The sequence below is a fragment of the Moschus berezovskii genome, chromosome 20 (genome assembly GCF_049115385.1).
Source record: "Moschus berezovskii isolate FMDL1 chromosome 20, NW_MosBer_1.0, whole genome shotgun sequence".
Taxonomy (NCBI): Eukaryota; Metazoa; Chordata; class Mammalia; order Artiodactyla; family Moschidae; genus Moschus; species Moschus berezovskii.
The window spans coordinates 69,458,316-69,483,266 of NC_142479.1; the positions used below are offsets into that span (position 1 = coordinate 69,458,316).

A 24,951-nucleotide genomic window follows, 5' to 3' on the forward strand; every position below is an offset into this window, starting at 1 on the left:
ACGCCTCAGTTCGTCTTCGGCCTGCCATCCTTGCTGGCCATTTCCTCCGGTTAAAACCAGCAGAACAAATGTTTCCTGGGTTCCACTCGGAACTTTTGTTTCGAAGGCTTGTTAAAATGTGCTGCCTGTGCTTTAGGAAAGACTCTCCCGGACTGACTGACGATTTCCAAACAGTGCGGCTGGTGTCGTGTGGCGTGACTAAGATGTGAGGCGGGCGCAGGGGAGGGGTGTGCGAAGGTCAGAGGAGCTCCTGCAGGAGGCCGTCTGTGCTGGGTGTTCCGGGGGTGAAAGCGGCTGCGGAAGGAGAGCGCCCCTGGAGTGGCGAGCCGGGTGGACAGTGAGCGCTCTTCTGCCAGGCGTGGATGCTCAAGCTCGCTCCGCGTCCGCCAGCAGCTCGGACTTCCCGAGGGATGTTGTCTGATTGAAATCCAGCCCAGAGGGGGCTTCCTCCTGCCGGCAGGGGGAAGCGCCTCTTCCACACACGCTTAACCTAGATCACTTTGGCGGCGGCGTGGGAAACACAGGGAAAGCGAGGGGTGCGAAAGCTGGTTGGGGGCCGACCGCAGGAATCAGGCAGAAGCTCATCAGCGCCTGTGTTGTCTGCGGTCCCGGTGTAGTGTCTGGCACAGACCTGAATACAGTGGCTCGTGTGAACCAGGAGTGTCCTTGGGTCGTGATGGTTTATACGCCTTATCCCAGCTGTAGGGCAGCCTAGAGGTAAATGGCTTGACAGCCCTGTGCGCGGCAGAGACTGTGTTACTGGGGAAGGAGGCAGGATGGGTTAGTCAGGCGCCCGATGTAATGAGGCCGGTGAGGAATGTCTGCTGGGCTGGGATCAGCGTCTCCTGAGCTCGGCGGTGACTGGCAAGAGGGGATGATTGCCAAGGGCCCCCGTGTCTGGCTCCAGAGAGACAGGAAGTCCAGGGGAGGGAGCGAAGCTGAGAGGAAAGATGGGCCATTCTGGTGGGAGTGTTGACTTTGAGCTTCCTGTGGCTACTCCAGGGGGGCTTCCCCGGTGGCTCAGTGGTAAAGAATCCACCTACCAGTGCAGGAGACCTGGGCTCAGTCCCTGGGTCGGGAAGATCCCCTGGAGGAGGAAATGGCAACCCTCTCCAGTGTTCTTGCCCGAGAATCCCGTGGTCAGAGGAGCCTGGAGGACTACAGTCCGTGGGGTCGCAGAGAGTCGGATATGACTTAGCGACTAAACGACACAAGCAGAGCTCCTGCGGGAGCAGATGGCTCTTTCTTAAATTCGTTATACTACTGACCCTGAGCTCAGGTCTGGGCAGGGAGATGGACAGACAGACGAGAGGGTGTTCTGTCCTGGCACCCCAGCCCCCCGGCTCCAGCCATACCCAACTCCTCACTGTCCCGTCCACCTCCCAAGGCCGCAGTTCATGCTCTCTCTAAGGTTTTTCCCCTCGTTGCTCCCTGCCAAACCCCTGTACATCCTCTAACATCCAACTCAAAAGCCACCTCCTCCATGAGGGCTTCAGATGGGCACACCCCTAAGTCAAGGTCAGCACCTCTCCGACCTCCTACATCGAGTCCCCCTGGGTCCCAAGGCTCAGCTCCGAGCTGGATGAGCGGAAGAAGTGGGGCTGAACTGGATGAGGCCCTCCCTGTGCGGGTTGCCTGCTCTCCTCTGGGGCCCTCTTGCTGCAGAGCTCCCGACTCACTCACACCTGTGTGCTTACCTGCTTGCCTCCCTCCTTGGGCTGCCTGATCCTGCTGAGCAGGCCTGGCTCTGATTCATCTTTTCATCCCTGGGTCCTGCCTGGGGCTCCGTCCAGATCCGTATAGCAGTTAATAAAAGGGCGCGTGAGACATGCTGACTTTCCTATTAGGACAGCTTGGTGACAGAAAGATGACTGAGGTGCCTAGAGTTTTTGTTTTCTTTTTTTTTTCGTTGAAGTATAATGGTTGTTTATTTTTGGCTGTCTGGGCCTTGGTTGCTGTGCCCTGGCTTTCTCTTGCTGTGGCCATCGGGGGCTTCTCATTTTGGTGGCCTTTCTGGCTATGGACCACGGGCTCTAGGGCACTTGGATTTCATTAGTTGGGGCAAACGGGCTTAGTTGCCCCGTGGCATGTGGGATCTTCCCGGACGAGGGATCAAACCTGTGACCCCTGCCTTGACAGTTGGATTCTTAACCACTGGACCCCCAGGGAAAGTCCTGAAGTATAGTTGATGGACACTTTTATATAAGTTACAGGCGTGCAGTATAGTGATTCAGAATTTTTAAAGGTTATTCTCCGTTTATAGTTATTAAACTATGCTGGTTCTGTTCCCTGCATTGTACAGCCTGTCCTTATGGCTTATTTTATACACAGCAGCTGGGGCTTCGTAAACCTTGACTCCCGTCTTGCCCGCCCCGCTTCCCTGCCCCCAGGGTGACCCCTGGTTTATTCCCTGCATCTGTTGAGCCTACTTCCTTTCTGTTACATTCGCTAGTTTGTTGTATTTGAATTGGCTTCTTGGGGAGAAGTGGGATTGAGAACGTGACCTTGGAATGTGTGTGGGGTCCTTGTCGAGGTGTGGGAAGAGTGTCGGGGCTGGGGGAATAGTGGACGCAAAGGCCCAGAAGTGGGGATATGTGCTCAAGTCAGGAGGAGGTGCTCAGGTGGGCCGGCCTGATGGGAACAGAGGAGGGCAGCTGATTTCATGTCGGTTCGGGGGGTGGGGGGCGCAGGCCTGAGCATCCAAGGAGGAGTGGAGGCAGGGGCAGCTTCCCGTGGAAGGGTGTGATCAGAGTGTCACTTTCCAGAGACAAGAGACAACCTAGAAGCTGTTTAAATCATTCCAGAAAGAGGGGGCGGGGATCTGGGTTGGGACTGAGCGGGGGGGTAAACAGAGGAAGGAGGGAGCCCGAGAGACGTTTGTAAGAACAGACAGCCCTGGCGATGTCTCGCTTTGGAGGCTGAAAAGGCGGAGAACACTGGTTTGAGTTTTCTGTGTCGCTCCAGCAGCGAGCACGGTTCTTTTGGGAGGGAGCGGTGACCTGTAGGCCAGGAAGAGGGCAGGCTCCTCAGGACCCGCCGAGGAAGGCGGGTGTCAGGGGAGTCTGTGGGGCTGCGGGGCGTGTGGGCAGCGGCCAGCCTGCAGCTCCGTTCTTTCTCTCGAGTTCCGTTTTACCACCTGATGGGCTGTGACTTTGTCACCCATCGTGTCACCGTGGCCCCTTCATGTTCACATGAAGTTTCAGGGACGGTTTTAACACATTTATTTGTTTATTTTTGGTTGCGCTGGCTCTTCGTTGCTGTGCATGGGCTTTCTCTAACGGGGCCCCTGTCTGGTTGCCGCGACTTCTCTTGTTGCAGACACAGGCTCTAGAGTGTGTGGGCTCTGTAGCTGTGGTGCCTGAGCTTAGTTGCTCCATGGAATCGGGGGTCCTCCCAGACCAGGCAGATTCTTAACCACTGGACCACAGGAAAGTCCTCAGTGGCCATTTGCATGATAGTTGGGGCGGGAGGGGCCAAGGCTGGGGTGATGCCCTGGCTCTTTCGCCATCTCCCCGAAGCCCTTCTCTTCCCCGCCTGGCAAAGCGGCAGCTTCAGATTCTGTCCCTGCAAAGTGCACGTCAGGGGGCTCAGCCAGGTGTCTTAATTTTCTGTAACACAGCACCACACACCCGGTGGCTTCACGGCTCATAGTTCTGGAGGCAAAATGTCCAAAATCAAGGTGTTGGTGAGGCTGGTTCCCTGGTGGCTCGCAGGGGGAGTCCATCCAGGCCTCTCTCTCTGCGCCCCGTGGCTGCTGGTGGTCTTGGCTTTTCTTCCTGTGTAGACGCCTTACCCTGGTCTCTGCCTCCGCCTTCAAATTGTCTCCCCCTTGACATTTCCTGTGTCTGTTTCCCCTCTCTGCGCTTATAAGGACTTGCCTTTGGATGAAAAGTGAAAGTGAAAGTCACCCGGTCTTTTCTGATTCTTTGCAACCCTATGGACTATACAGTCCATGGCATTCTCCAGGCCGGAATACTGGAGTGGGTGCCTTTCCCTCCTCCAGGGGATCATCCCAACCCCGGGATCGAACCCAGGTCTCCCACACTACGGGCGATTCTTTTCCAGCTGAGCTACCAGGGAAGTCCTTTAGATGTAAGGTCCATTCCAATCCACGAAGCTGTCATCTGAAATCCCAACCTTAATTACATCTGTCAAGAGCCTATTTCCAAATGTTCACAAGTACAGAGGTCAGGATTTGGACATACATTTTTTTGGAGGGGGTGAAACACACTCCAGCCCGCTACAATGCAGCAGTGCGTCTTAAGAAATAGAATATATGTGTGTTTTTTTTTTTCTCCCCAATGGTGATGATGGAAAGTCTGGAGTATGTTCTCAGGACCAAATGCACTGAACACGTGTCCTTTAAAAGAGACCAGTGTTCTGGAGCTGCTCCTTTCTAAGAATGCTGATCGTATCACCTCCACTTCCTCCCTACCCCCAACTTAAGGGTGGATTAAAAATGAGATTAAAATAAACCAGTGGAAACTTCAAAACATTTCCAGAGACGTGGGGTTAGAGGATGGAGTTTAATCTCCCCTTGAAAGTTTCTGGGGTAGGGTGTTCTCTGCAGTGGATTTCCTGGGCCTGGGGAGTGGGGATGGGCCAGACATGGGGAGCCTGGTCCTCGGCCTGGGGGTGGGGGTGCACCAGAGGAGGGCTCAGGAAGTGGTGGGGCAGTGGGAAATACTCGTGGAGCTTTGGAGCTTTGTTAGGGACGATGCTTATTTTGGTGATGGAGTTCCACGTGACTCACAGGAAAGAAGACGCCAGACCCGTTTGCCGATGAAAGCTCAGGCTGAGATGATGTGTGTAGCCCAGAAAGAGAGAAGATAATTTAGGAGCTACTTTAAAGAAGAAACTGGGTGCTGACCTAATACATCAGTTCAGTTCAGTTCAGTCGCTCAGTCATATCCGACTCCTTGCGACTCCATGAATCACAGCACGCCAGGCCTCCCTGTCCATCACCAACTCCCGGAGTTCACTCAAACTCATGTCCATCGAGTTGGTGATGCCATCCAGCCATCTCATTCTCCGTCGTCCCCTTCTCCTCCCACCCCCAATTCCTCCTAACATTAGATTCTTCTCCAGTGAGTCAACACTTCGCATGAGGTGGCCAAAGTATTGGAGTTTCAGCTTTTGCATCAGTCCTTCCAATGAACACCCAGGATTGATCTCCTTTAGAATGGACTGGTTGGATCTCCTTGCAGTCCAAGGGACTCTCAAGAGTCTTCTCCAGCACCACAGTTCAGAAGCATCAATTCTTAGGCGATCATCTTTCTTCACAGTCCAACTCTCACATCCATACATGACCACGGGAAAAACCATAGCCTTGACTAGACGGACCTTTGTTGGCAAAGTAATGTCTCTGCTTAGGACCTAATACATAGCAGAGAGCAAAAGGAAAGAACAGTTCCTGTCTGCATGGAAGGATGAACTTGTGAAGTCCGAGGACATTTCTGTGCCCTGTGACCCCTTGTACCGTGCAGGGCCTATAGGACGCATGTACTAAATCCCCACAAATTGAAGACTGCCCCTTTCATCCTAATTTATGTTCCAGGATCTTTGGAAAACTCTAAGCCAGCCCCCTAAATGCCTTCTAAAGACCATCTTGCCAACTGGAGGAAAAAAATAGATGGACACTAAGTGGACATCTCTGTGTGTGTGTGTGTGTGTGTGTGTGTGTGTGTGTGTGTGTGCATGCATGCATGATACAGACCTGATTAACTCATTGGTTCCTTCCCGGCCCCCAGAAACTGAGCGCTTCTACAGTTCAGCAAGATGGTAAAGATCAGGGCAGATGGTGAAGAGCTCTTTCATGGAGAGTGCAGTCCAGTAACAGGAAGTCAGGGTAAAAGGCTCTGCTTTCCAAGAGAAAGGTCAGAAAAATCCTGAAGCCTGTGAATTTGGTGCACAAAAGAATGGGCACATACCTGGAGAAGATGAAAACTCTAATTCGAAAAGATACACACACCCCTGTGTTCATAGCAGCGCTGTTTGTAATAGCCAAGATATGAAAGCTTGTCCATCAACAGATGAGTTAATAAAGAAGATGTGTTATATATATGCAATGGAATATTTCTCAGCTATAAAAAGAGTGAAATAATGCCATTTGCAGCAACGTGACGGGGCCTAGAGATGAGCATACTAAATGAAGTCAGTCAGAGAAAACTAATCACTTGCATGTGAGATCTAAAAAATAAGGCAAATGAACTTATGTACGAAGCAGAAACAGACTCACAGACTCAGAGGAAAACCTTATGATTACCAACGGGGAAAGAGGGAGAGGACAATTTAAGAATTTAGGAATTAGAAGATGTACACTACTATATATAAAATGGATGTCATATACTGTATAGCACAGGGAACTGTCTTCAGTACCTTGTGATAACCTGTAAAGAAATAGAATCTGAAAAGGAACACATATGTATCTATGTATGTCTATATAACTGGATCACTTTATGGTACATCAGAAACTATCAAGATATTGTAAATCGCCCACACTTCAGCTAAAGAAAAGATTGCCTTAGTCCAGAATACTGCTTATCCTTAGTCTCTGACCAAGTCTAAGCAATTTGGTTATCTGCTTCCCAAAGCTTCGTTAGCTGAGGAAGAAATTTTAAATGAAATGAGAAAGAGAAAGGTCTGTCTCTGCACAGGCCTCCTGACAACCAGAAGGTAGGAAAGCAAGAGTCCTAATGACAAGGGCTGGGACACAGAATTGATGACAGTGTGCCGCTCACACAGACGCCACCTCCATCAGCAGACCAGCCGGGTGGCTCTAATGAGGACCTGGCATCCCCTCCCACGTCAGATGTCTGAGGCCATCATGTCTCACGTCCTCACAGGGTAATGAGTGTTTCCGAGCCGATTCTGAGTCAGTGGTGCAGACATGAAATTCAATTAAATGAAGGATGCAGGAAGATGAGTTGTTTTGTGAGAGTAGCTTCTATCCAGATGAAGGAAAGTATCCTTGCTTAAGGGTGGACCCTCAGCTGCGGGAAAAACCCTGTTAGTTAGATGGTTCAAGGTGACTTCACGACCCTGGACCCCCACAAGCTTGGCATCTGTAGGAAGGAGTGTGTGTTTGTGTGTCAGTCACTCAGTCATGTCCGAGTCTGCAGCCCCATGGACTATAGCCTTCCAGGCTCCTCTGTCCCTGGGAATCTCCAGGCAAGAATACTGGAGTGGGTTGCTATTTCTTCCTCCAGGGGATCTTCCCGACCCAGGGCCCTAACCCATATCTCCTACGACTCCTGCATTGCAGGTGGATTCTTTACCGCTGAGCCACCAGGGAAGCCTGTAGGATGGGGTGAATGACGTCTTCTTTGAAATCAACAACCTGTCTCTGCTGCTGCTGCTACTAAGTCGCTTCAGTCGTGTCCGACTCTGCGACCCCATAGACGGCAACCCACTAGGCTCCCCTGTCCCTGGGGTTTTCCAGGCAAGAACACTGGAGTGGGTTGCCATTTCCTTCTCCAATGCATGAAAGTGAAAGTGAAGTCGCTCAGTCGTGTCCGACTCTTCGCGACCCCATGGACTGCAGCCTTCCAGGCTCCTCCGTCCATGGGATTTGCCAGGCAAGAGTACTGGAGTGGGTTGCTGTTGCCTTCTCCAAACAACCTGTCCCTCGGTTTTGCCTAATGCCCGCCCTGCACGATCCCAGAACGGTCTACATCTGGGAGGTCTCGGGTGCACTGACGCTGGAGGGAGAAAGAATGGAGGCGGTGTCTGTGGGTCCCCCCAGGGTCCGAGCACCTGTCCGGGATGGGAACCACGTGGACTTCCTGGCGTGGGGGGTGTGTATGACTGCACTCTGCCATCTGGTGTTTGCACACATGTGCCCCAACCTTGCTGTCTGTAATCACGTCTCCCCATCTGTATCTCCCTGCTCTTCCTGGATGAGCCTGATCCTTGGAGACGTAACACGTGGCAGCTCTGTGGAATCTGCCTGGAAAAGAAGCTTTCACGGATAATTCCGAACCACGGGGGACCTGGGAAGGCCTGGTGGAGGAGTTTTGTGAATACCCACAGTCATTCAGAAGTCAGTGCAGGTAGAGGTCTGACGGGCACCAAACTCTCCTCAGCAGCTGAAGAGCAGGACTGAAAATCTCATCCCTGGGGACTTCCCTGGCGGTCCAGTGGTTCAGAATCCTCCTCGCAATGCAGGGGACGCAGGTTCGATCCCTGGTCCCACTTGCCATGGAGCAGCTAAGTCCGTATGCCTCAACTACCAAGCCCACTCGCTCCGGAGCCCCCCAGCCACCACCCGCGAGCCCGCGTCCCACCACTAGAGAGGCTGTGTCCACGTGGAAAAGACCCCGCCTGCCTGCACCTGAGACCTGGCAGAGCCAACCCTGCTCCAGAGAAGGACAATAGCCTGCTTCTTTAAGGCAGACCAGAAAGCATGTCTTGGGCTCAGGGCAGGATGGTTCCTGTGTGATGAGGCTTGAGGATCACTCACTGAAACTGGGTAGTTCCTTGCAGCCTGGCTTCCTGCAGCTGCCCCCAGGTAAATGACTCGCCGTCATGGGTACAGTGCCGCCATGACGGTCTACAAGAGGCAGTCCCTTGGGGCACAGTGTTTCCTGGAGACTTCTGTTAGGGTGCAGACTTCCCCCGGGTCAGCTCTGAGAGGTCCTTCAACCTCGGCTAGTTGTGTCCTGGACTCAGTTCCCCAAGGCTTCCCGCCGGCAGTGCTGACATCAGTCTGTCATGCTTGTTGCAAACGCCGCTTCCCTGCCCCTTGCTTCACTGAATCCATAGTGGGTGTTTTCGAGGCGGGTCGTGGTTGACTCAGGTGCAGCTCATCCAAGGACTAGCTGGGAGGTCCAGCTACCTGGAAACTGGCCTCCAGGGAATTGGGGTCTTAGCCATCCTCCAGGCTTAGAACCACAGAAGCAGTTACAGAGACAGGGATGAAAATGCTACTTGGGGTGCGCTCCCCCGGGAAGAGTCTCGGAGATGGAAAGGGGGCTGTGGAAAGCAAGTGGAGCAAAGGAAAGGACTGGGGGTGGTGGGATAAGTAGATACTCACGTTAGCCAGAGCTTTATCTTCCTTCCTGCTGCGTAGCCAGGCTCCTTTCCTCCCTGGAAGCTGAGACAGGCATGAATTAGAAGATGGTCCACCCATCGTGAAACAGAACAGAGGGGCGAGGTCTCAAGGCCTGAGCCTCATGGAGAGGAAAAGCGGGGAGGAAAGGTAGGAGGTGGCCTTTTCTGAGCTCTCGGTCCTCTCGGGCTAACGAGGTGTCCCCCGGCCTTGGCTTACAAAGGAGAATAAAGCGAACTAGCCTCGATGGGAATGTGCGCAGTAGGTTCAGACAGATGGGAGGCGTCCAAACCAGAGGCCACTGCTTCCTGCCAGCTTGTTAATGTTTTTGATAAAGGGGCACGAAAGTGGCCCATTTGTCAGCCATTGATTGTGTTGCTCTCCGATTGGGTCCGTGGGGCCAACTGACACCCCCAGTTAATGCGAGCTTGGGAGCCCCTTCGAGTCACGGTCAGGCGAGACTGTTTTCCTTTATTTGATGAACAGGGGTCTTAGCAGGATCTTAGCGGGTGGACTCAGGTTATTCCAGGGAGATGTCGCCTTGGCCAGTTTAATCATCTGCTGCTCTGTTTTGCTTTTGCAAAACAAGGAGCTCTAACGGGAGTCCTGCTCTTTGGTTGCCTGGAAACTAGTGCTTTTAGTACCCAGAGTCATCACCAAGCCCTTCTGGGGGAGGCCGGTAGAGCCACAAGCTCTCCCAAGCCATCAATTTCTTGGGAGCCAGGCGTGAATCAGCGAAGCAAGAAGAGGAAGGTGTTGTGCCCCACAGCTGCAGACAGCCCAAGTCCCTGCATTTCCATGGACCAAGTCACCGGTCAGCCTGAGGGTGCAGAGAACCCACAGAAACCAAGAAAGTTGCCGCGACATCATGTAACCCAAGAGACACCCAGGGGGTTTATTGGAAGCCAGAGCAGCTTTGACTTCAGAGCCATCCTTGCTGGTCCTTCCGGCCTGGTTCATATGGGCCCTGGCTCTCTGGCTTTCTAGGTCCACAGCCAGGCTGATAGGAAGTGCCCGTGCCTGCCGCCACAGGCCCCGTCCGTGGGCCAGACTGCTTCTGCCAGTTCAGAAGCCTCGGGGAAGGCTGGCGTTGTGGCTTCTTCCAGCTACCCCCCACCCCTCCACCTTCCTTGAAGAAGTGTCTGCCTCATTCTTGGTTAAGCCCGAGGTTTCTCCCGGGTGGACGGGTCAGTCATGGTGACACTGTTCAGCTCGTCTTCTCGCAGTTGGGGAGGTCAGCCTCGCGCCGGGTCTGCTTCATATCACAGCCCGGGCACCGTGACATCCCCTGGGCGAGTGGTGGGGGACCCGCTCTCCCCTGGTCTGTGGAAGACACACCCCGAAGTGCAGGCCGGCGGAGGGCGAAGGCGGGCCTCCCCACCCTGCACCCCAGGCCAGTCTGTGCCGAAGCCGCGATCCTCCAGCCAGCCCTCCCGGACCCACGAAGCTCTGCGTTCCTCTCACTTTCCTCCCCTCTGTTCTTTCCCTCACTCCTCCTCTGCACGGCGTTCATCTGTCTCTCTCGGTCTTTTCCCTGCCACGAGCCCAGCCCTGCTGTGGGCAGCCCGTCATCAGAGCGGGTGGCACACCCAGCCCGCGCTCGGGAGTCTGTGACCCGTCCCCACTCACCTCCTCCTCTGTCTCTCCCCGACCCTGCCGTCCCCCCAACCCAGCTGAGTCCTGTCACCCGGGGACCTGGCTTCCTTCCTTGCCTCCTCCCTTCACCTGAACCGCAGACAACATTTTCTCCAGCAGGGTCTGTCATTTTGCGTGTGGATTTGAACACCCGCCGTCTGGCTTCCAGGGTCATGGAGATACAGGAGACGGTCAACACAGGGCTGTGGTTGCTGAGTCGTGCCTTCAAGGCACTTTGAATCACTTTTACGGGTCATTGCTTCCGGTTTCCCTTCAGCCAATTGTGTTGACTTGCCTGGTTCGCAGTCCGTATTTGGTATAGCTCAGGAAACCTGTGTGTGCACACGCATGTCTCAACCAAGATGGGCTCTCCGGAAAGGCCTATGGGTAGCCTGGTATTACTTAGCGTCACTCCCCAAGTAGCTTCGATACCTGGTGGGATCTCTTTTTATATTGGATCACCGACTTGATGGACATGAGTTTGAGTGAACTCTGGGAGTTGGTGATGGACAGGGAGGCCTGGTGTGCTGTGATTCATGGGGTCGCAAAGATTCGGACACGACTGAGCGACTGAACTGAACTGAACTGAATCTATATAAAAAAACAGATGGAAAAAAATAAAGGACATGTATGTCATTGTGCTAAACCTGGGTGTACTGACTGGTGGGTGGGAAACCTGGAAGGTCTTGAACTTGGATGTGTCAATAAGGGAACGGAGTACTCAGGTGTAAGGAGCAAGGGACACTTCTGTGGGTACAGGGATGACAGCACTTCATGTGGGAGTGAAAATGAAGTGGAAGTATTAATCACTCAGTCATGTCTGACTCTTTGCAACTCTGTGGACTGTGTTCTGCCAGGCTCCTCTGTCCATGGGATTTCCCAGGCAAGAATACTGGAGTGGGTTGCCATTTCCTCCTCCAGAGGATCTTCCCAACCCAGGGATCAAACCCGGTTGTCCCGCATTGCAGGCAAATTCTCTGCCATCTGAGCCGCCAGGACTGGGGAGTGATCACAGCCCCTTCCATGGTGGCTGCAATCAGCCCTCCTCCGCCCTCCGGAGGAGGGGTCTTCAGTGAAGACTCGAGCAGCACTTTCCCTGAGCAGCGTTGCTGGAAAGGGTGCAGGAGAGGAGGGCGAGCCCCAGGAGACAGCTTTTCATCTCAGATGTGGCATCTGGCCAGGTGAATGATGGCCTGGGAGAATACTGTCTCTTATTTCGATGAGCGAAGGGGTGGGGAACAAGGAAGGACGTGGCGGGCCGGGATGGAAGGGCGCTCCGCTCCCCGGAGGAGAGGCGTGCCGGGTGGTGGAGAGGTGCCCGCCTTCCGGAGGCCTGGAGAGAGGGCCTCACACACTCTGCACTGCTGCTCTTTCTTTTTTAAATCTCTCCAGGCTTTTGACACCATCCTCCCTTTTTTTTTCTGGTGGTCAGTTTATTGCACTTTAGAAACTAACTCGATGTGCGATGTTAACACTTTCCTGGATTGTTTGACGTCTAAAAACCACTCTTTCTGTAAATCACACATTGGCTTTTCTTTCTTTCTCAATTCTGTACTGCATTTGGCTTTAGCCGTGGCTTCTGGGCACATTACAGCACCGTCTTGTTTTATTAGGAATATGAGCCCTGTGCTTTATTATCCGTTGTCCTGTTTTCTCACTGATGGCGCCTGGCGTGAAACCAGAGGCGGCTGCAGGAAACTAAAGATGATCCATCAGACCATGAGGCTCAGCTCAGAGGAGCTCAGCTCTGTCATCCAGGGCAGGGCTGGTTCCCGGGGAGAGGAGACAGCCTGCGGCAAGGGGCGCCTGCAGGGCGGGGTGTCTGCCATTCTCCACTTCTTCCTCGGGTTTCCTCCTGCGACGGGTGACACAGCAGTGAGCCTCCACACACACCTGTGCTTCTGGCTCTGCACTGTTCCCTGAAGGATAGGGCTATTTTCAGGATTTTTTAATGAGAAGAACATAAAAAGTATATAGCAGTACCTGGCATGTGGTAAATGCTAAGTGATGTTGACTATTATTTTTGTAATCATTATTCATAATCAGATTATACATTTATCACAGTCCCTTGAGTGAAAGTGTTAGTCATGCAGTCATGTCCGACTCTTTGCAACCCCATGGACTGTAGCCTGCCAGGCTCTTCTGTTCATCAATTCTCCAGGCAAGAATACTGGAGTGGGTTGCCATTCCCTTCTCCAGGGGATCTTCCCGACTTGGGGATCAAACCTGGGTCTCCTGCATTGCAGGCGGATTCCTTCCCATCTGAGCCACCAAGGAAGCCCAGGTTGACTATTATTTTTGTCACCATTAATTATAACCAGATTATACATTTATCACAGTCCCTCGCAGTTTACTCATGTGCAAAATGACGATGAGAAAGCCAGCCTGACTTGTAAGTGCAGGATACGCGTGTGTTTACCATCAGCAGGAGCTTAATACACCCTTATTAAGATGCAAATCACGGGCTTCCCAGGTGGCTCAGGGGCGAAGAGTCCATCTACCAGTGCAGGAGACATAGGAGGTGCCAGTTGGATCCCTGGGTTAGGAAGATTGCAGCCCACTCTAGGATTCTTGCCTGGGGAATCCCATGGACGGAGCCTGGCAGGCTACAGTCCATAGGGCCACAAGGAGTCAGAAACGACTGAGCACGCACAGACATGAACACATTGAATACGTTCCCACCGGAGCCTGAGGCCAACAAGAGCCAGCGTGAAACCTTCAACCCACTGCCCCCGCCATCTTGATAGTGGCCAGATCTGAGAATTCATGTTTGGTTTTCTTTTTCCTTTTTTTTTTTTTTGGCTGCTCTGGGTCTTCACTGAGACGTGTTGGCCCTCTAGTTCCAGAGCTTGGACTTAGCTGCCCTGAGGCTTGTGGGATCTTAGTAGCCCCACCAGGGGTTGAACCCAAGTCCCGAGCATTGGAAAGAAAGAAAAAAAAGAAAGTGAAAGTGAAGTCGCTCAGTCGTGTCCGACTCTGCGACACCGTGGACTGTAGCCCACCAGGCTCCTTTGTCCATCGGATTCCCCAGGCAAGAATACTGGAGTGGGTTGCTATTTCCTTCTCCAGGGGATCTTCCTGACCCAGGGATTGAACCCAGGTCTCCATTGCAGGCAGACGCTTTAACCTCTGAGCCACCAGGGAAACCCCATTGGAAGGTTGATTCTTAACCTCTGAGCCACCTGAAAAACCTCGCTCCTGCGGGGTGAGTGTTACATTACCCTCCCTGGTCTCCTGTGCAGGTCCTAGGGCAGTTCATGGAAAGACACGCTAAGTGATCTCAGGCCCCTCGGTGCCACCGTCAGCCCTAAATTTACACCCCACCTTCCACCGCAAGACCCTGTGGCCTCTGCTGCCAACAGGAGCTCCTTGGGGCTCTGGTTCCTGTCCACCCTCTAGCTGCCAACCGTGGATCTGGGCTCCAGAAGCTGATGAAAAACTTCTCATCATCTCGCTACCAGCGCCGAGCCAAGCTCTGAGTCACCCTGTCCTTTGCAGGATGAGAGAGGGAGAGACAAAAATCTGTCTTTGAGGGAACCTTAGAACACAAAGGCAAAGATGAAAGTGACAAATAGGTCGTTATCAGCTTGAAAAACAGCCAGCTTGCGATTGACCTACTTTTAAAAGTTGTTGGGTGCGGGGGTGGCTGGCTGGTGATTTCATTGGAAAGGGAGGCAACGCTGGCCGGCCCAGCTCCCCAAGAGCTGCACATCAGTGGGGGGGTACCGCCATCAGACTGACGTGATTCCCCCATCCCTGCACGCATGACCCTTTGTGGAGGGTCTGCAGAACCTCGTGACTGACCTCTGTCTCCCACCCCTGCTGTCGTTCACGTTTCCTCTTCTTTCCAGGCGACAAGCGGCAAATGTTTGATAGAGCTGTCGCTATATGCAAAATCTGACCCAAGCGCCTGATCTGGGAACAAGAGTCGGGTGACTTGCAGTCCCGTCACTCGGTCCAGCCCCGTCACTCCGTCCAGCCCCAGTGGTCCACGCGCTGTCTCATTGCTGATGCTGATTACCCTCTTCTTGTTCATGAGACAGACCCTGGGGCTCCCTTAGAGGAAAGCAAGTCATCACAGGGGAATCCCAAGGGCTGGAACTACAAGAGGAAGTCTGCCACCTTTGCTAATGACCCAGGGCCCAGGGCCAGTGCACAGTCCCCTGGGTGGGGTCAGGGGGTCCACTTCAGTTATTGTTATGGATGAACAAAGGGAGATTTGGGGTGGGGTGGGGGGGTGGTTAGGACATCATTCTAGACTGTAGAAATGCCCTTTACCCTGGGCAAATGCAGAAGAGTTTTACCCTCATTTCTGTCACTGCTTTGCCACTCTGGAGGTCCAGGACTCGCAAACGCAGGGGGACAGCATGGCACACCGCTCCCCCGGCGTCCTCTCCTTTCTGTGACCCCACTTCCATCTCCCACCTCCCTGAAAGATCAGCCATCATGACGGCCCCTCACTCGGCCACGTGGGGCATCCTTGGACAGGTGCGTGACGAGGCTCAGAGACAGACTTGAAGGCGGTTTACTGTGATGCTTGGCAAGGGCGGGCGGTTTCGGTCAGTGGCTCCCCTAACAAGGTGGCCTGAGCTCCTGGGAGGCAGGCTTTGAGAGCAGAGCTGGGTGTGACCAGGTGAGCTGGGGCTGCCTCGTTGCACGGGATACTGCCTACCAGCTTCCTGTTCTAGGAAGTTCCATGAAGCCTCAATTTAGAAATCGCTTCTTCCACGCAGCCCTCCCTGATTCCTCCAAGTCAGGCTGGCCATTCCTTCTTAGAGGGCGGCTTCCTTGGCTAGAACATTTGTGTTTCAGTTCTAAGCAGATGCCTGGTAGGGATGGAGTAAGCAGCCAGTAAGTCCTGTGAGTTGAATAAGACACACAGAAGAGTGAATTTCCTTTTATTAAAATACAGTGATGTGATGGGGAGGCAGGTTTGAGACTAGCTTGTTCTGTACTGTGCTTCTTTGCTCAGCTGTGTCCAACTCTTTGTGATGCCGTGGACTGCAGCCCGCCAGGTTCCTCTGTCCATGGGATTCTCCAGGCAAGAATACTGGAGTGGGTTGCCATGCCCTCCTTCAAGGGGTCTTCCCAGCCCAGGGATTGAACCCACATCTGTGTTGTCAGGTGGGTTCTTTACCACTAGCACCACCTGGGAAGCCCCAGCTTAGAAAGCTCTTAATTATCTTGAATTCTCCCAGGCAGTATGCCCAAGGAAAAAAGTTCTACAAAACACAGGTTCTGCAAGATGTTAACAGGTGTTATCTAATAAAAGGATTCTGGTGTCAACTCCATTTGGAAAGCAAAGTTGTACAGGTTTCTTCACTGCGGGGAATTCTTAAGGTCTTAAAAATTCACGTGAAATTTGAATGTTCAAGGTTTCCAAAACTCATTCAGTTCAGTTCAGTCGCTCAGTCGTGTCCGACTCTCCACGACCCCATGAATCACAGCACGCCAGGCCTCCCTGTCCATCACCAACTCCCGGAGTACACTCAAACTCATGTCCACAGAGTCGGTGATGCCATCCAGCCATCTCATTCTCCGTCGTCCCCTTCTCCTCCCACCCCCTTCTCCTCCCGCCCCCAACCTTTCCCAGCATCAGAGCCTTTTCCAGTGAGTCAACTCGTCGCATGAGGTGGCCAAAGTATTGCAGTTTCAGCAGTTTAGATCATATGAGATTGCTGTTTTATAGTCCCGGGGGGGGGGGGAGAAACAAAAAGCAACAGTTAAATAGCAGGGATTTCAGATGTTTCAACGCAATATTTGACTATAGAATCCATTTCCGTTGTTACTGGAGCTCCGTGGGGCTCCATTCAGAAAACATTGATGTGTAGGACCTTGGTTTTCCTTTTGGAGGAGGGGAGGAAGATGGGGCTGAAAAAGGAAATGGCAACCCACTCCAGTGTCCTTGCCTGGAGATTCCTGTGGACAAAGGAGCCTGGAGGGCTGCAGCGCATGCGGTCACAAAGAGCTCGACACGACTGAAATGACGTAGCATGCAGGCATGCACGCAGGCACACAAGAAGATGGGGCAGAGGCCGGAGGGTTCACAGATGAGAACTGAAGTCACATGAAGAGCCTTTCCATGGTTATAGCCTCTCCCTGGAGATTCAGGTATGACCGTCTCCACCTCAACTGTACAGCTGCTGCTGCTGCTAAGTCGCTTCAGTCGTGTCCGACTCTGTGTGACCCCATAGATGGCAGCCCACCAGGCTCCACCGTCCCTGGGATTCTCCAGGCAAGAACACTGGAGTGGGTTGCCATTTCCTACTCCAATGCATGAAAGTGAAAAGTGAAAGTGAAGTCGCTCAATCGTATCCGACTCTTCAAGACCCCATGGACTGCAGCCTACCAGGCTCCTCCGCCCATGGGATTTTCCAGGCAAGATTACTGGAGTGGGTTGCCATTGCCTTCTCTCTACTGCACAACAGCCATCTGCAAACCACAGTCTAGGGCGAGAACCTCTAGAAAAAACAAACGTTTATCTGCTGGAGCAGGCCATAGGCCTACATCCTCAATTCCAAACAAGCAACAGTCCAACCGGGCCCTGAAAGCCAGGGGAGCCACAGCAAGGAGGAATGAACAGACACCACGGAGTTGGAACTCCCTTGGCCTGCTGGTTGTCTGTCTGTTCTTGAAGAAGAGAGCCGTGTTTGAGCAGGGGTGGAAGGAGGGGCTGCAGTTGGTCTGCGGAAACAAGGTCAAGGCAGCACACACCACTCCTTGGGGGGCCGGCACCAGCATAGACGTGGCCTCCTGGTGCCTGTCGAGGGCCAGGCTTTGCTGACCTGAAGGTTAGCCGTGTGGGTGTCTTTCCATGTGCCTGTTGGCCACCTGTATGTCTTCCTTGGAAAGCATCTATTCAGGCCTTCTGCCCATTTTTCAATCAGGTTGTTTGGTTTTCGGACAGTGACTTGGATGCCGTTGATGTAGTTTGGGTACTGACCCGTTTGGGTACTGGGTTGTATCATTTGCAAATATCTCCTCCCGTTCAGTAGGTTGTCTTTTCCTTCTGTCGATGGTTTCCTTTGCTGTGCAAAAGCTTTCAAGTGTAACTGGTGAAGCACTTTCAAATCTCAGTCTTCTTTTTAGAAGGCTGACTGCTCCTTCCCCCCGCATTGGGGTCACAACAACGTCATATTGCTCACCTCCATCCCCTGCTCTCCAGGGGTAGCCCACATCTGTCTTGCATCCCCCCCAATAAGAAACACAGGGCTGCACATGTCAGGCAGGAGAGCAGGTTCTCCAGGAATGCAGGAGCTGGTGACGAAGCCGGTCAGGGGAGGATTTTCTGAGAGCCTGCCCATCTGTCTTGAGCATGTCTTGGATCAAATCTGACATTAATGAAAAGGCCTCTGGGCTCAGAGCACCTTGCCGGCTGAGTTGAATATTTTATTAATATCTGGCATTTACACCGGACTTTAAATTTGCCAGGTGTTTCGCGGTGATTTATGGGATCATCTCTGCCGCTCCTCTGCGGGCGCCGGCCTGTTCTCTCATCAGTCATCGGTTTGCTCCAAGGCCACGCTGCATCCTCCTCTTGCTTGCTGCTGTTTTCACTCCTGCTTCTCTTAGTTCTCAGGAGACGCTTCATCCTGGTGGGTTTGGTCCTAACCATCCTCCCAGCTTCTTTGCCCATCTGTTTTTTACCACAGTTAAGTGACAGTTGGGAAAGGAAGGAAGGACAGTAGTGGCTGATTAAGACCAGTGTGTGCTCATTCCCTCAGTCATTTCAGACTCTTCGCAGCCCCGTGGACTTTAGCCCTGCAGGCTTCTCTGTCCTTGGAATTCTCCAGGCAAGAATCCTGGAGTGGGTTGCCACTTCTTACCCCAGGGGATCTTCCCGACCCAGGGATCAAACCCAAGTCTCTCGCGTCTCCTGCTTCGGCAGGTGGGTTCTTTACCACTAGTGCCACCTGGGAAGCCCTAGAAAATTAACACCTAGAAGATGGAATGAATGCCAAGAAGGAATCAAGAAGGAGTCCGCTTGGCCTGGGGACCGTCCTTTTCAAATGGGAAGAGTTGAAGGCCTTAGGCTTGCTCTTCCTTCTCATCACATAGCAACCTGATTATATAGAGAATACTGTGCTAGCACCCCGATATTGTAAATTCACTTTTTATCTGGATTGAATTTTTTGAATGGTCTTGAGAATAAATCATAAATGAAATATTGTCTACAGAGCAATATCAAATTTTGAGAAAGGTGGAAATAAAGCAGAGGTGGGAAGCATATGTTCTGCATTCCTCAACATTTATAAGGGACACTCAACAGTAAGACTGATAAGGAAGAAACCATGGAGCTATCAACAGACTCTCTAAATCAGTACTGTGATAAAACTTAAGAAACCAATATATTAATGTGTTATTTAAAGTGATAATGGTACCCATCAGAGAATTGAAAGTCAGAATTGTTAAGAAATATATTGCCTCTTGGGAGTAAAACTAAGGATAGGGAATCGGAGGTAGGGAAATTATTACTTTAGACTTTTTCTGAGCATTTTGAGTTTTTTTTTTTTCAAGTGAAAGTATATCACCATGATTAAAAAGCAGTAAGCACTGTGATTGAAAACAGCCACTTTTTAATTTCAAAATAGGAGTGTGAAATGAAGCCTCTTTTTGTGCCTGAAATCTTAGAAAAGGTAAAACTGGAAGATGGGTTTAGGAAAAAACCAAGGTGTTGCAAGGGTGTGGGTACATCTCAGACACAGGACGGAAGGGCGGAGGTGCAGTCGGGCTTCAGGCTCTGGGGATAAATGAGACAGAGGCGTAAACACCTCAGGGCCGGTTTTCTTGGTGTCATCGTGCCCGAGACATTCTCTCCTCCTGCAGGTCAGCTTTGTCTACAAGACGTGGACTCAGGAAAACACAGCCCCTGACCTCTCCATGCTGTGCGCGATGACCCAAGGCTGGGCGGGCGGGTTCACCCATCAGAGTCACAACCACGTGGGGCCCGCCCAGAGGAGCCCCGAGGGCCCCCAGCTGGCACCTAGCAATCAGAACTGGGCGGGGGGAGGCAGAGAGCGAATTTCCTCCTCTGTTAACCTCCCAGTGAGAAAACAAGGACCACCCGCCTCCGCCCTCGTGAGCCACATGCATTGTACTCTGTACCATCTGCCTTCAGTGCCGTAAAGCATGACGGCGACCCGAGGCAGCAAAGTCTTTTCTTTGTCTGGTTTTTGGAAATGCTTTGCTGGGAGTCAAGTATGGGGAGGGATAAATGGGGTTATTCATCATCCTAAAAGAACCGCCAAAGTCTAATTTTGTGCAGAAGTCCTCCAAGGGGCCTTAAAAAAATATCTCCTCCCAATTTCTTAGAGGAGTCGTAAAACCATGACCATCTGCCCCCCTGCACCTCCAAAGGTATCCCCCATCCAGGAGTTAGTTGTACCCTGACTCTGCTTGCGGGGCAGAGTGCGGCCAGGTGCGCCCATAGCGATGAAGGTGTGCCTCCCAGGCAGCTGGCCCCAGGGTGCCCTTCCCTGCAGCAAGGCTGTTCTAAAGCATCAGTTCTTTGGTGCTCAGCCCTCTTTATGGTCCAACTCTCACATCCTTACGTGACTACTGGAAAAACCATATCTTTGACTCTACGGACCTTTATTGGCAAAGCAATGTCTCTGCTTTTTAATACGCTGTTTAGGGTTGTCGTAGCTTTTCTTCCAAGGAGCAAGCATCTTTTAATCTCATGGCTACAGTCACTGTCCACAGTGATTTTGGAGCCCAAGAAAATAAAATACGTTCTTTGTATAACCAAATCACTTTGTCGTACAAGAGGAATTAACAACGTTGTAAATCAACTATATTTCAATAAAAATAAGAAAATAAATAATAAATAAGAGAAAAAGAATTGGAGTTAAATCCACCTCTTCTGGAACACCTCTATTTTTCATCTTTCCCAATGCTTAACTTCATCCCATATGAACAGCAGAGTTCACAAACCACAGTAGAAAAGTGTGTTGAACTACTTTTTCTTAAAAAAGGTAACAGTTTGAGTTGATAACTTCCATCCTTTCTTGGACCTTTTCAAGACCCCATAGGAATTCCATGGCAATGGAATTCTGTGGCAATACCTGGCTGGACAGACCAATATTTTGTTTAATCAATGTGTAATATTTCAGAGTTCCCATCTTCCTGGGCTTCCTTCCTACAGGCCAGGAAGGGGAATTCACATATTGGGGGCCAGTCTCCCCCAAAGCCTCCTCCAGCTTGGGCACGAAGGCAGCAGGACTGCCCTGTGGTGTGTGTAAGTCCTTGATGGCCGGGGAGGGGACACCTACTGTCGTGTGGTGAGCACTGCCCCCTCAGCTGGTCTGATATCCATCTCCCAGCTTAGCGACAGTGACCAGATGGGAAGAGAAGGGATCTAAGCTAGCTTGCCCGGCCCCCTTGGCGGCTCTTGAGGCCACCCCTGTGGCCCGCATGGCCCCGTCCAGCAGCTGATGCTCCAGGATGGTTATTTGTCCGTTTTCCAGTGAGTGACCTGGGCGTGAGTAATGTTCAGACTTGCTCCTAAAGCACAAGTAGTGATAAAGCATCATCCGGTTAGAAGGGCCATTATCGGACCACCCGCTCCTCTCTACTCTTCCCCTCCATCTCTCCCCATCACAGTCATCCCTGACTGGGGAGTAGCCGCGTGGCATGGCCGAAATACAGGAAGGGTGGAGAGATGATCTGAGATGGGGACTTACCTGTCCCCACCTCCGGAACAAGAGAAAACTGACTCACAGGCAGAGGGAGGCAGACCAGGGGAAGAGCCAGGACTAGCTTGTTGAAGGGAGGTTGAGACTATCTCCCCCTGGGTGGACAGCTGCTCTCTGAAGGTGGTGGCTGCTCCCCGGTCAAGGAGGAACAGAAGGCCCGTGCCCCTGTCCCCATGGAGGATGGGGAGAGACGGAGATTCAGGAGGGATGCGGAGATGGTGAGAGGCAGACCCCCACCCGCAGAAGACCGGAATGCGCAGAGCAGGTTTGGAGCTTGTTCTCAAGTTTGCCCTCGGGACTCTGTCTCCCTGCATCCCGGGGGCTTATAACCCCAGGTTTGGAAGTTTATCTTCCTTCTCTCTGCACTTGGCTTAATGGCAGTAGCTGTGAAAAGAGGCCTGGCTTACTAATAATATTCCAGCCACTTTGGATTCTTGTCTTAATTATCTGCCTGATTTGCACTTTTGGTGGCAGCCCTGGGGCGTTTCTTCCTCTTCCCTGTCTCAGCCAGCGGGTCCTTTCTACCACCTGCCGATCTTCAGTGTGTGCCTTCGTTCCTATATTTACGCTCTTGGCATGTGGGTCATTCGTCTTGGTTTCTCAGTTTGTCAGGCACTCCTCCGCCTTCAGAGGCAGGTGCAGTCATATTCCCTCCCTCCGCTACCTCTTCTTCCTCTCCTTTACTCCAGATCAAGGGGGAAACTGAGTTGGCCACCACCTCAGACATGCGTGCGTGTGTGCTCAGTCCTGTCCGACTCTTCATGACCCTTTTGACTGTAGCCCTCCAGGCTCCTCTGTCCGTGGGAATTTTTCAGGCAAGAATACTGGAGTGGGTTTTCTGTTTCCTCCTCCAGGGGAATCTTCCTAACCCAGGGATCAAACCCGCGTCTCCTGTGTCTCCTGCCTTGCAGGGGGACTCTTTACCTGCTGAGCCACCTGGGAAGCCACAGCCTGTGCGTTTGGCGGCAGGGTTTATGGTACCCGCCGTGGGCGTGGCCAAGCTACAGGGCGGGGCAGAGGCTGTGGTACCCGCCGTGGGCGTGGCCAAGCTACAGGGCGGGGCAGAGGCTGTGGTACCCGCCGTGGGCGTGGCCAAGCTGCGGGGCAGAGGCAGGATGCATTCACTTTGTGCAGAACCTCCTTGGGATGCAGATACTCAGATGCCAGCCCATGCTGCCCACACCTGGGAGAATAGCTGCAGCCCATCTCAGCCAACTGCGATGGTGAGGGGACTGGGGGACTGAGGGTCAAGCCTGGCTCTGCCCCTCGACGCCCTGTCGTTGTGGACGAGCCCTTTCTCTCCTGCGTTAGTTGGATAGCCTCCCCGCCCCCCGCCCTCCCCACCTCCAGAGCTGTTGGGAGCATTAGTAAGTCAAGTGCTAAATAACTAGAAAGGGTTAGTTTGCTAATTAATGTAAGTCCTGTTGTCAGGGCTGCACTATTATTTACATTAAATGACTCATTCGAGCAGAATCTTTAACAAAAGAGCCACCAGCTGCTGTTTATGGTTTAGAAAAGCAAGTTTTCTCAAAGGGAGGGATTGGCCCTTCCAGTGTTAGGGAACTCCGGTCAGTCTCTGCTTAGCTTTTGACACCTGGTGAAGAACATTGCCCCGGAGACCCCACACTTAGCAATGGGAGTGGGTTGTGGTCTGGGCTGTGTTGGTACAAAAAAGATTGAGAACAGCAGACATGTGAACCCTGGGCTCCCCGAAGGTGGGAGACAGGCCAGATGGAGGCAGCTCAGATGCCCTCTATCTTTATCTTCTCGGGACCATGGACAGCTCCCGAGATTCGAAGGCCACATAAGAGGCCGCCTCCCCCTCGATCGCAGGAATGCCTGAAACCCTTAGACATATCCATCCTAGCCTGTCCTGAAATTCAGCCCCCAGTGATACATGGAACCTCGCCAAGGACCTCATTCTTTGTGAACCTTGTCAGATGCATCAGGCAGTCCTGAAAGTGTTGAACTTTTATTATCCAAACGTCTCCCTGGAGTGGCAGCTTCTGCAGGCCCCACCCTCGGAGGAAATCTCTGAAAGACAAAAGGACAAGAGCTATCAAGAATGAGGAGCCTGGGTCTCTGAATCAGAGCTGCCCCCCTTTTTTTTGCAAGCATTTTTAATTAACAAAAAGGATTAAGACAGTCAAATTCAAATGAACTCCGGGACTCAAAAACTTCAGTTTCTCAACATCAACGTGTAATAGAAAAATCCGCTGACCTTTACAAATCTAAGATTCGTTCTTTACATCAAGTTCCTTTATCTGCAAACAGAGTGGCATGCCTGTTTCAGAAATGAGCCTTTGGGGATCTGCTTTTAACCTGTGTTGTGTCAGGCCGAAATCCTGTTGTTCTGATTTCTTACGAAGAAGTGAAGAAACTTCCAGTTCTGAACAGCTGAATGAGTGTAAGCGTGTTGAGTGACTATAAAGTGTGCAAAAAGGACCATAGATTTGCCAGTGTGATGGAGTATGTGACTGGTTCCATGGTACCCCAGGGGTACCCCCACCAAGCGGGTCCGACCATGCGTCTCCCTGCCCTGGTGGACGATAGCACTAATCCAGCCCACAGCGGTCTGCTGGGCTTCGGCTTCTGAGCCAACTTCAATGCTGTGTGCACGTGTTGTTGTTCGGTCACTCAGTCCTGTCTGACTCTTTGTGAACCCATGGACTGTAACCTGCCAGGCTCCTCTGCCCATGGGATTCTCCAGGCAAGAACACTGGAGTGGGTTGCCATTTCCTCCTCCAGGGGTTCTTCCCCGCCCAGGGATCGAACCCTCATTCCCTGCTTTGGCAGGCGGGTTCTTTACCATGGAGCCACCTGGGAAGCCCATGTGTGTGTAATATTATAGAAGAATGACTCCTAATGCCTCGTGTGTCTTTATGTCTCTTTCAGAGGGTCTTGCGGTTGGAGTTGGATTTGGGGCCATAGGAAAGACGGCATCGGCCACCTTCGAGAGCGCAAGGTAAGCAACACCTCGTGCCTTGGTGGCACTGCACCAGCTGGTGTCTCGGGTGAGCCATCTGCACAGAGGTGTGCAGCACCCCAGCCCCCCAGCTCTGACTGGTGAAGGCGAGGAGGAGGGCAGGGGTGCGCACACCTGGGAGAGATGCTCCATCAAAGAAACAGGCTTACGCCGCGTTCTTCCAGCAAGCTAGCTAAGGGGTAGCTGTTTTGGAAACCAACCATGGCTGTGACTGCATGCTGTATTCCAAACTCTTTAAATGGATGAATCACGAAAAGACAATATTCTGAGGGGTTAAATTCCAGGATGCGCCGGCAGATGCTCAAGTCCGCCAGGGCTCAGGTACCATGATCGTCCTCGGTATTCGCCGGTCCCATATCCGAGAATTCAGCCCCAGGCGGATGGAAAGGTCGGGGAGCCATAAAGGCCGCGGCTGGCCATCCCGACCTCTCCCTCTCTTCCGAGCCCTCACTTTCCTCTCTCTGGCCACGGCCCCTCCTTATTTCCTCTCTCGTGAGTCTGCTCCATCCCCTGCTGGCTCCTGCCGGCTTCGTGTCCCACGGCCCCTCCTGAAATGCTCACGTCCCCCGGTGCTCCCATCTCCAGCG

The 24,951-nt window shown here is 52.5% G+C and overlaps 1 protein-coding gene across 4 annotated transcripts in view; it reads left to right on the forward strand.

The window, feature by feature from the left end:
* The window catches only part of SLC39A11 (solute carrier family 39 member 11), a 289,985-nt gene that overhangs the window by 217,398 nt on the left and 47,636 nt on the right, over positions 1-24,951 (forward strand). For all 4 annotated transcript variants that reach the window (XM_055408696.2, XM_055408697.2, XM_088829378.1 and 1 more), the window contains exon 7: positions 24,274-24,343. In XM_055408696.2, the coding sequence (XP_055264671.1) occupies positions 24,274-24,343 (70 nt within the window). The remainder of the gene's footprint in view (positions 1-24,273; positions 24,344-24,951) is intronic.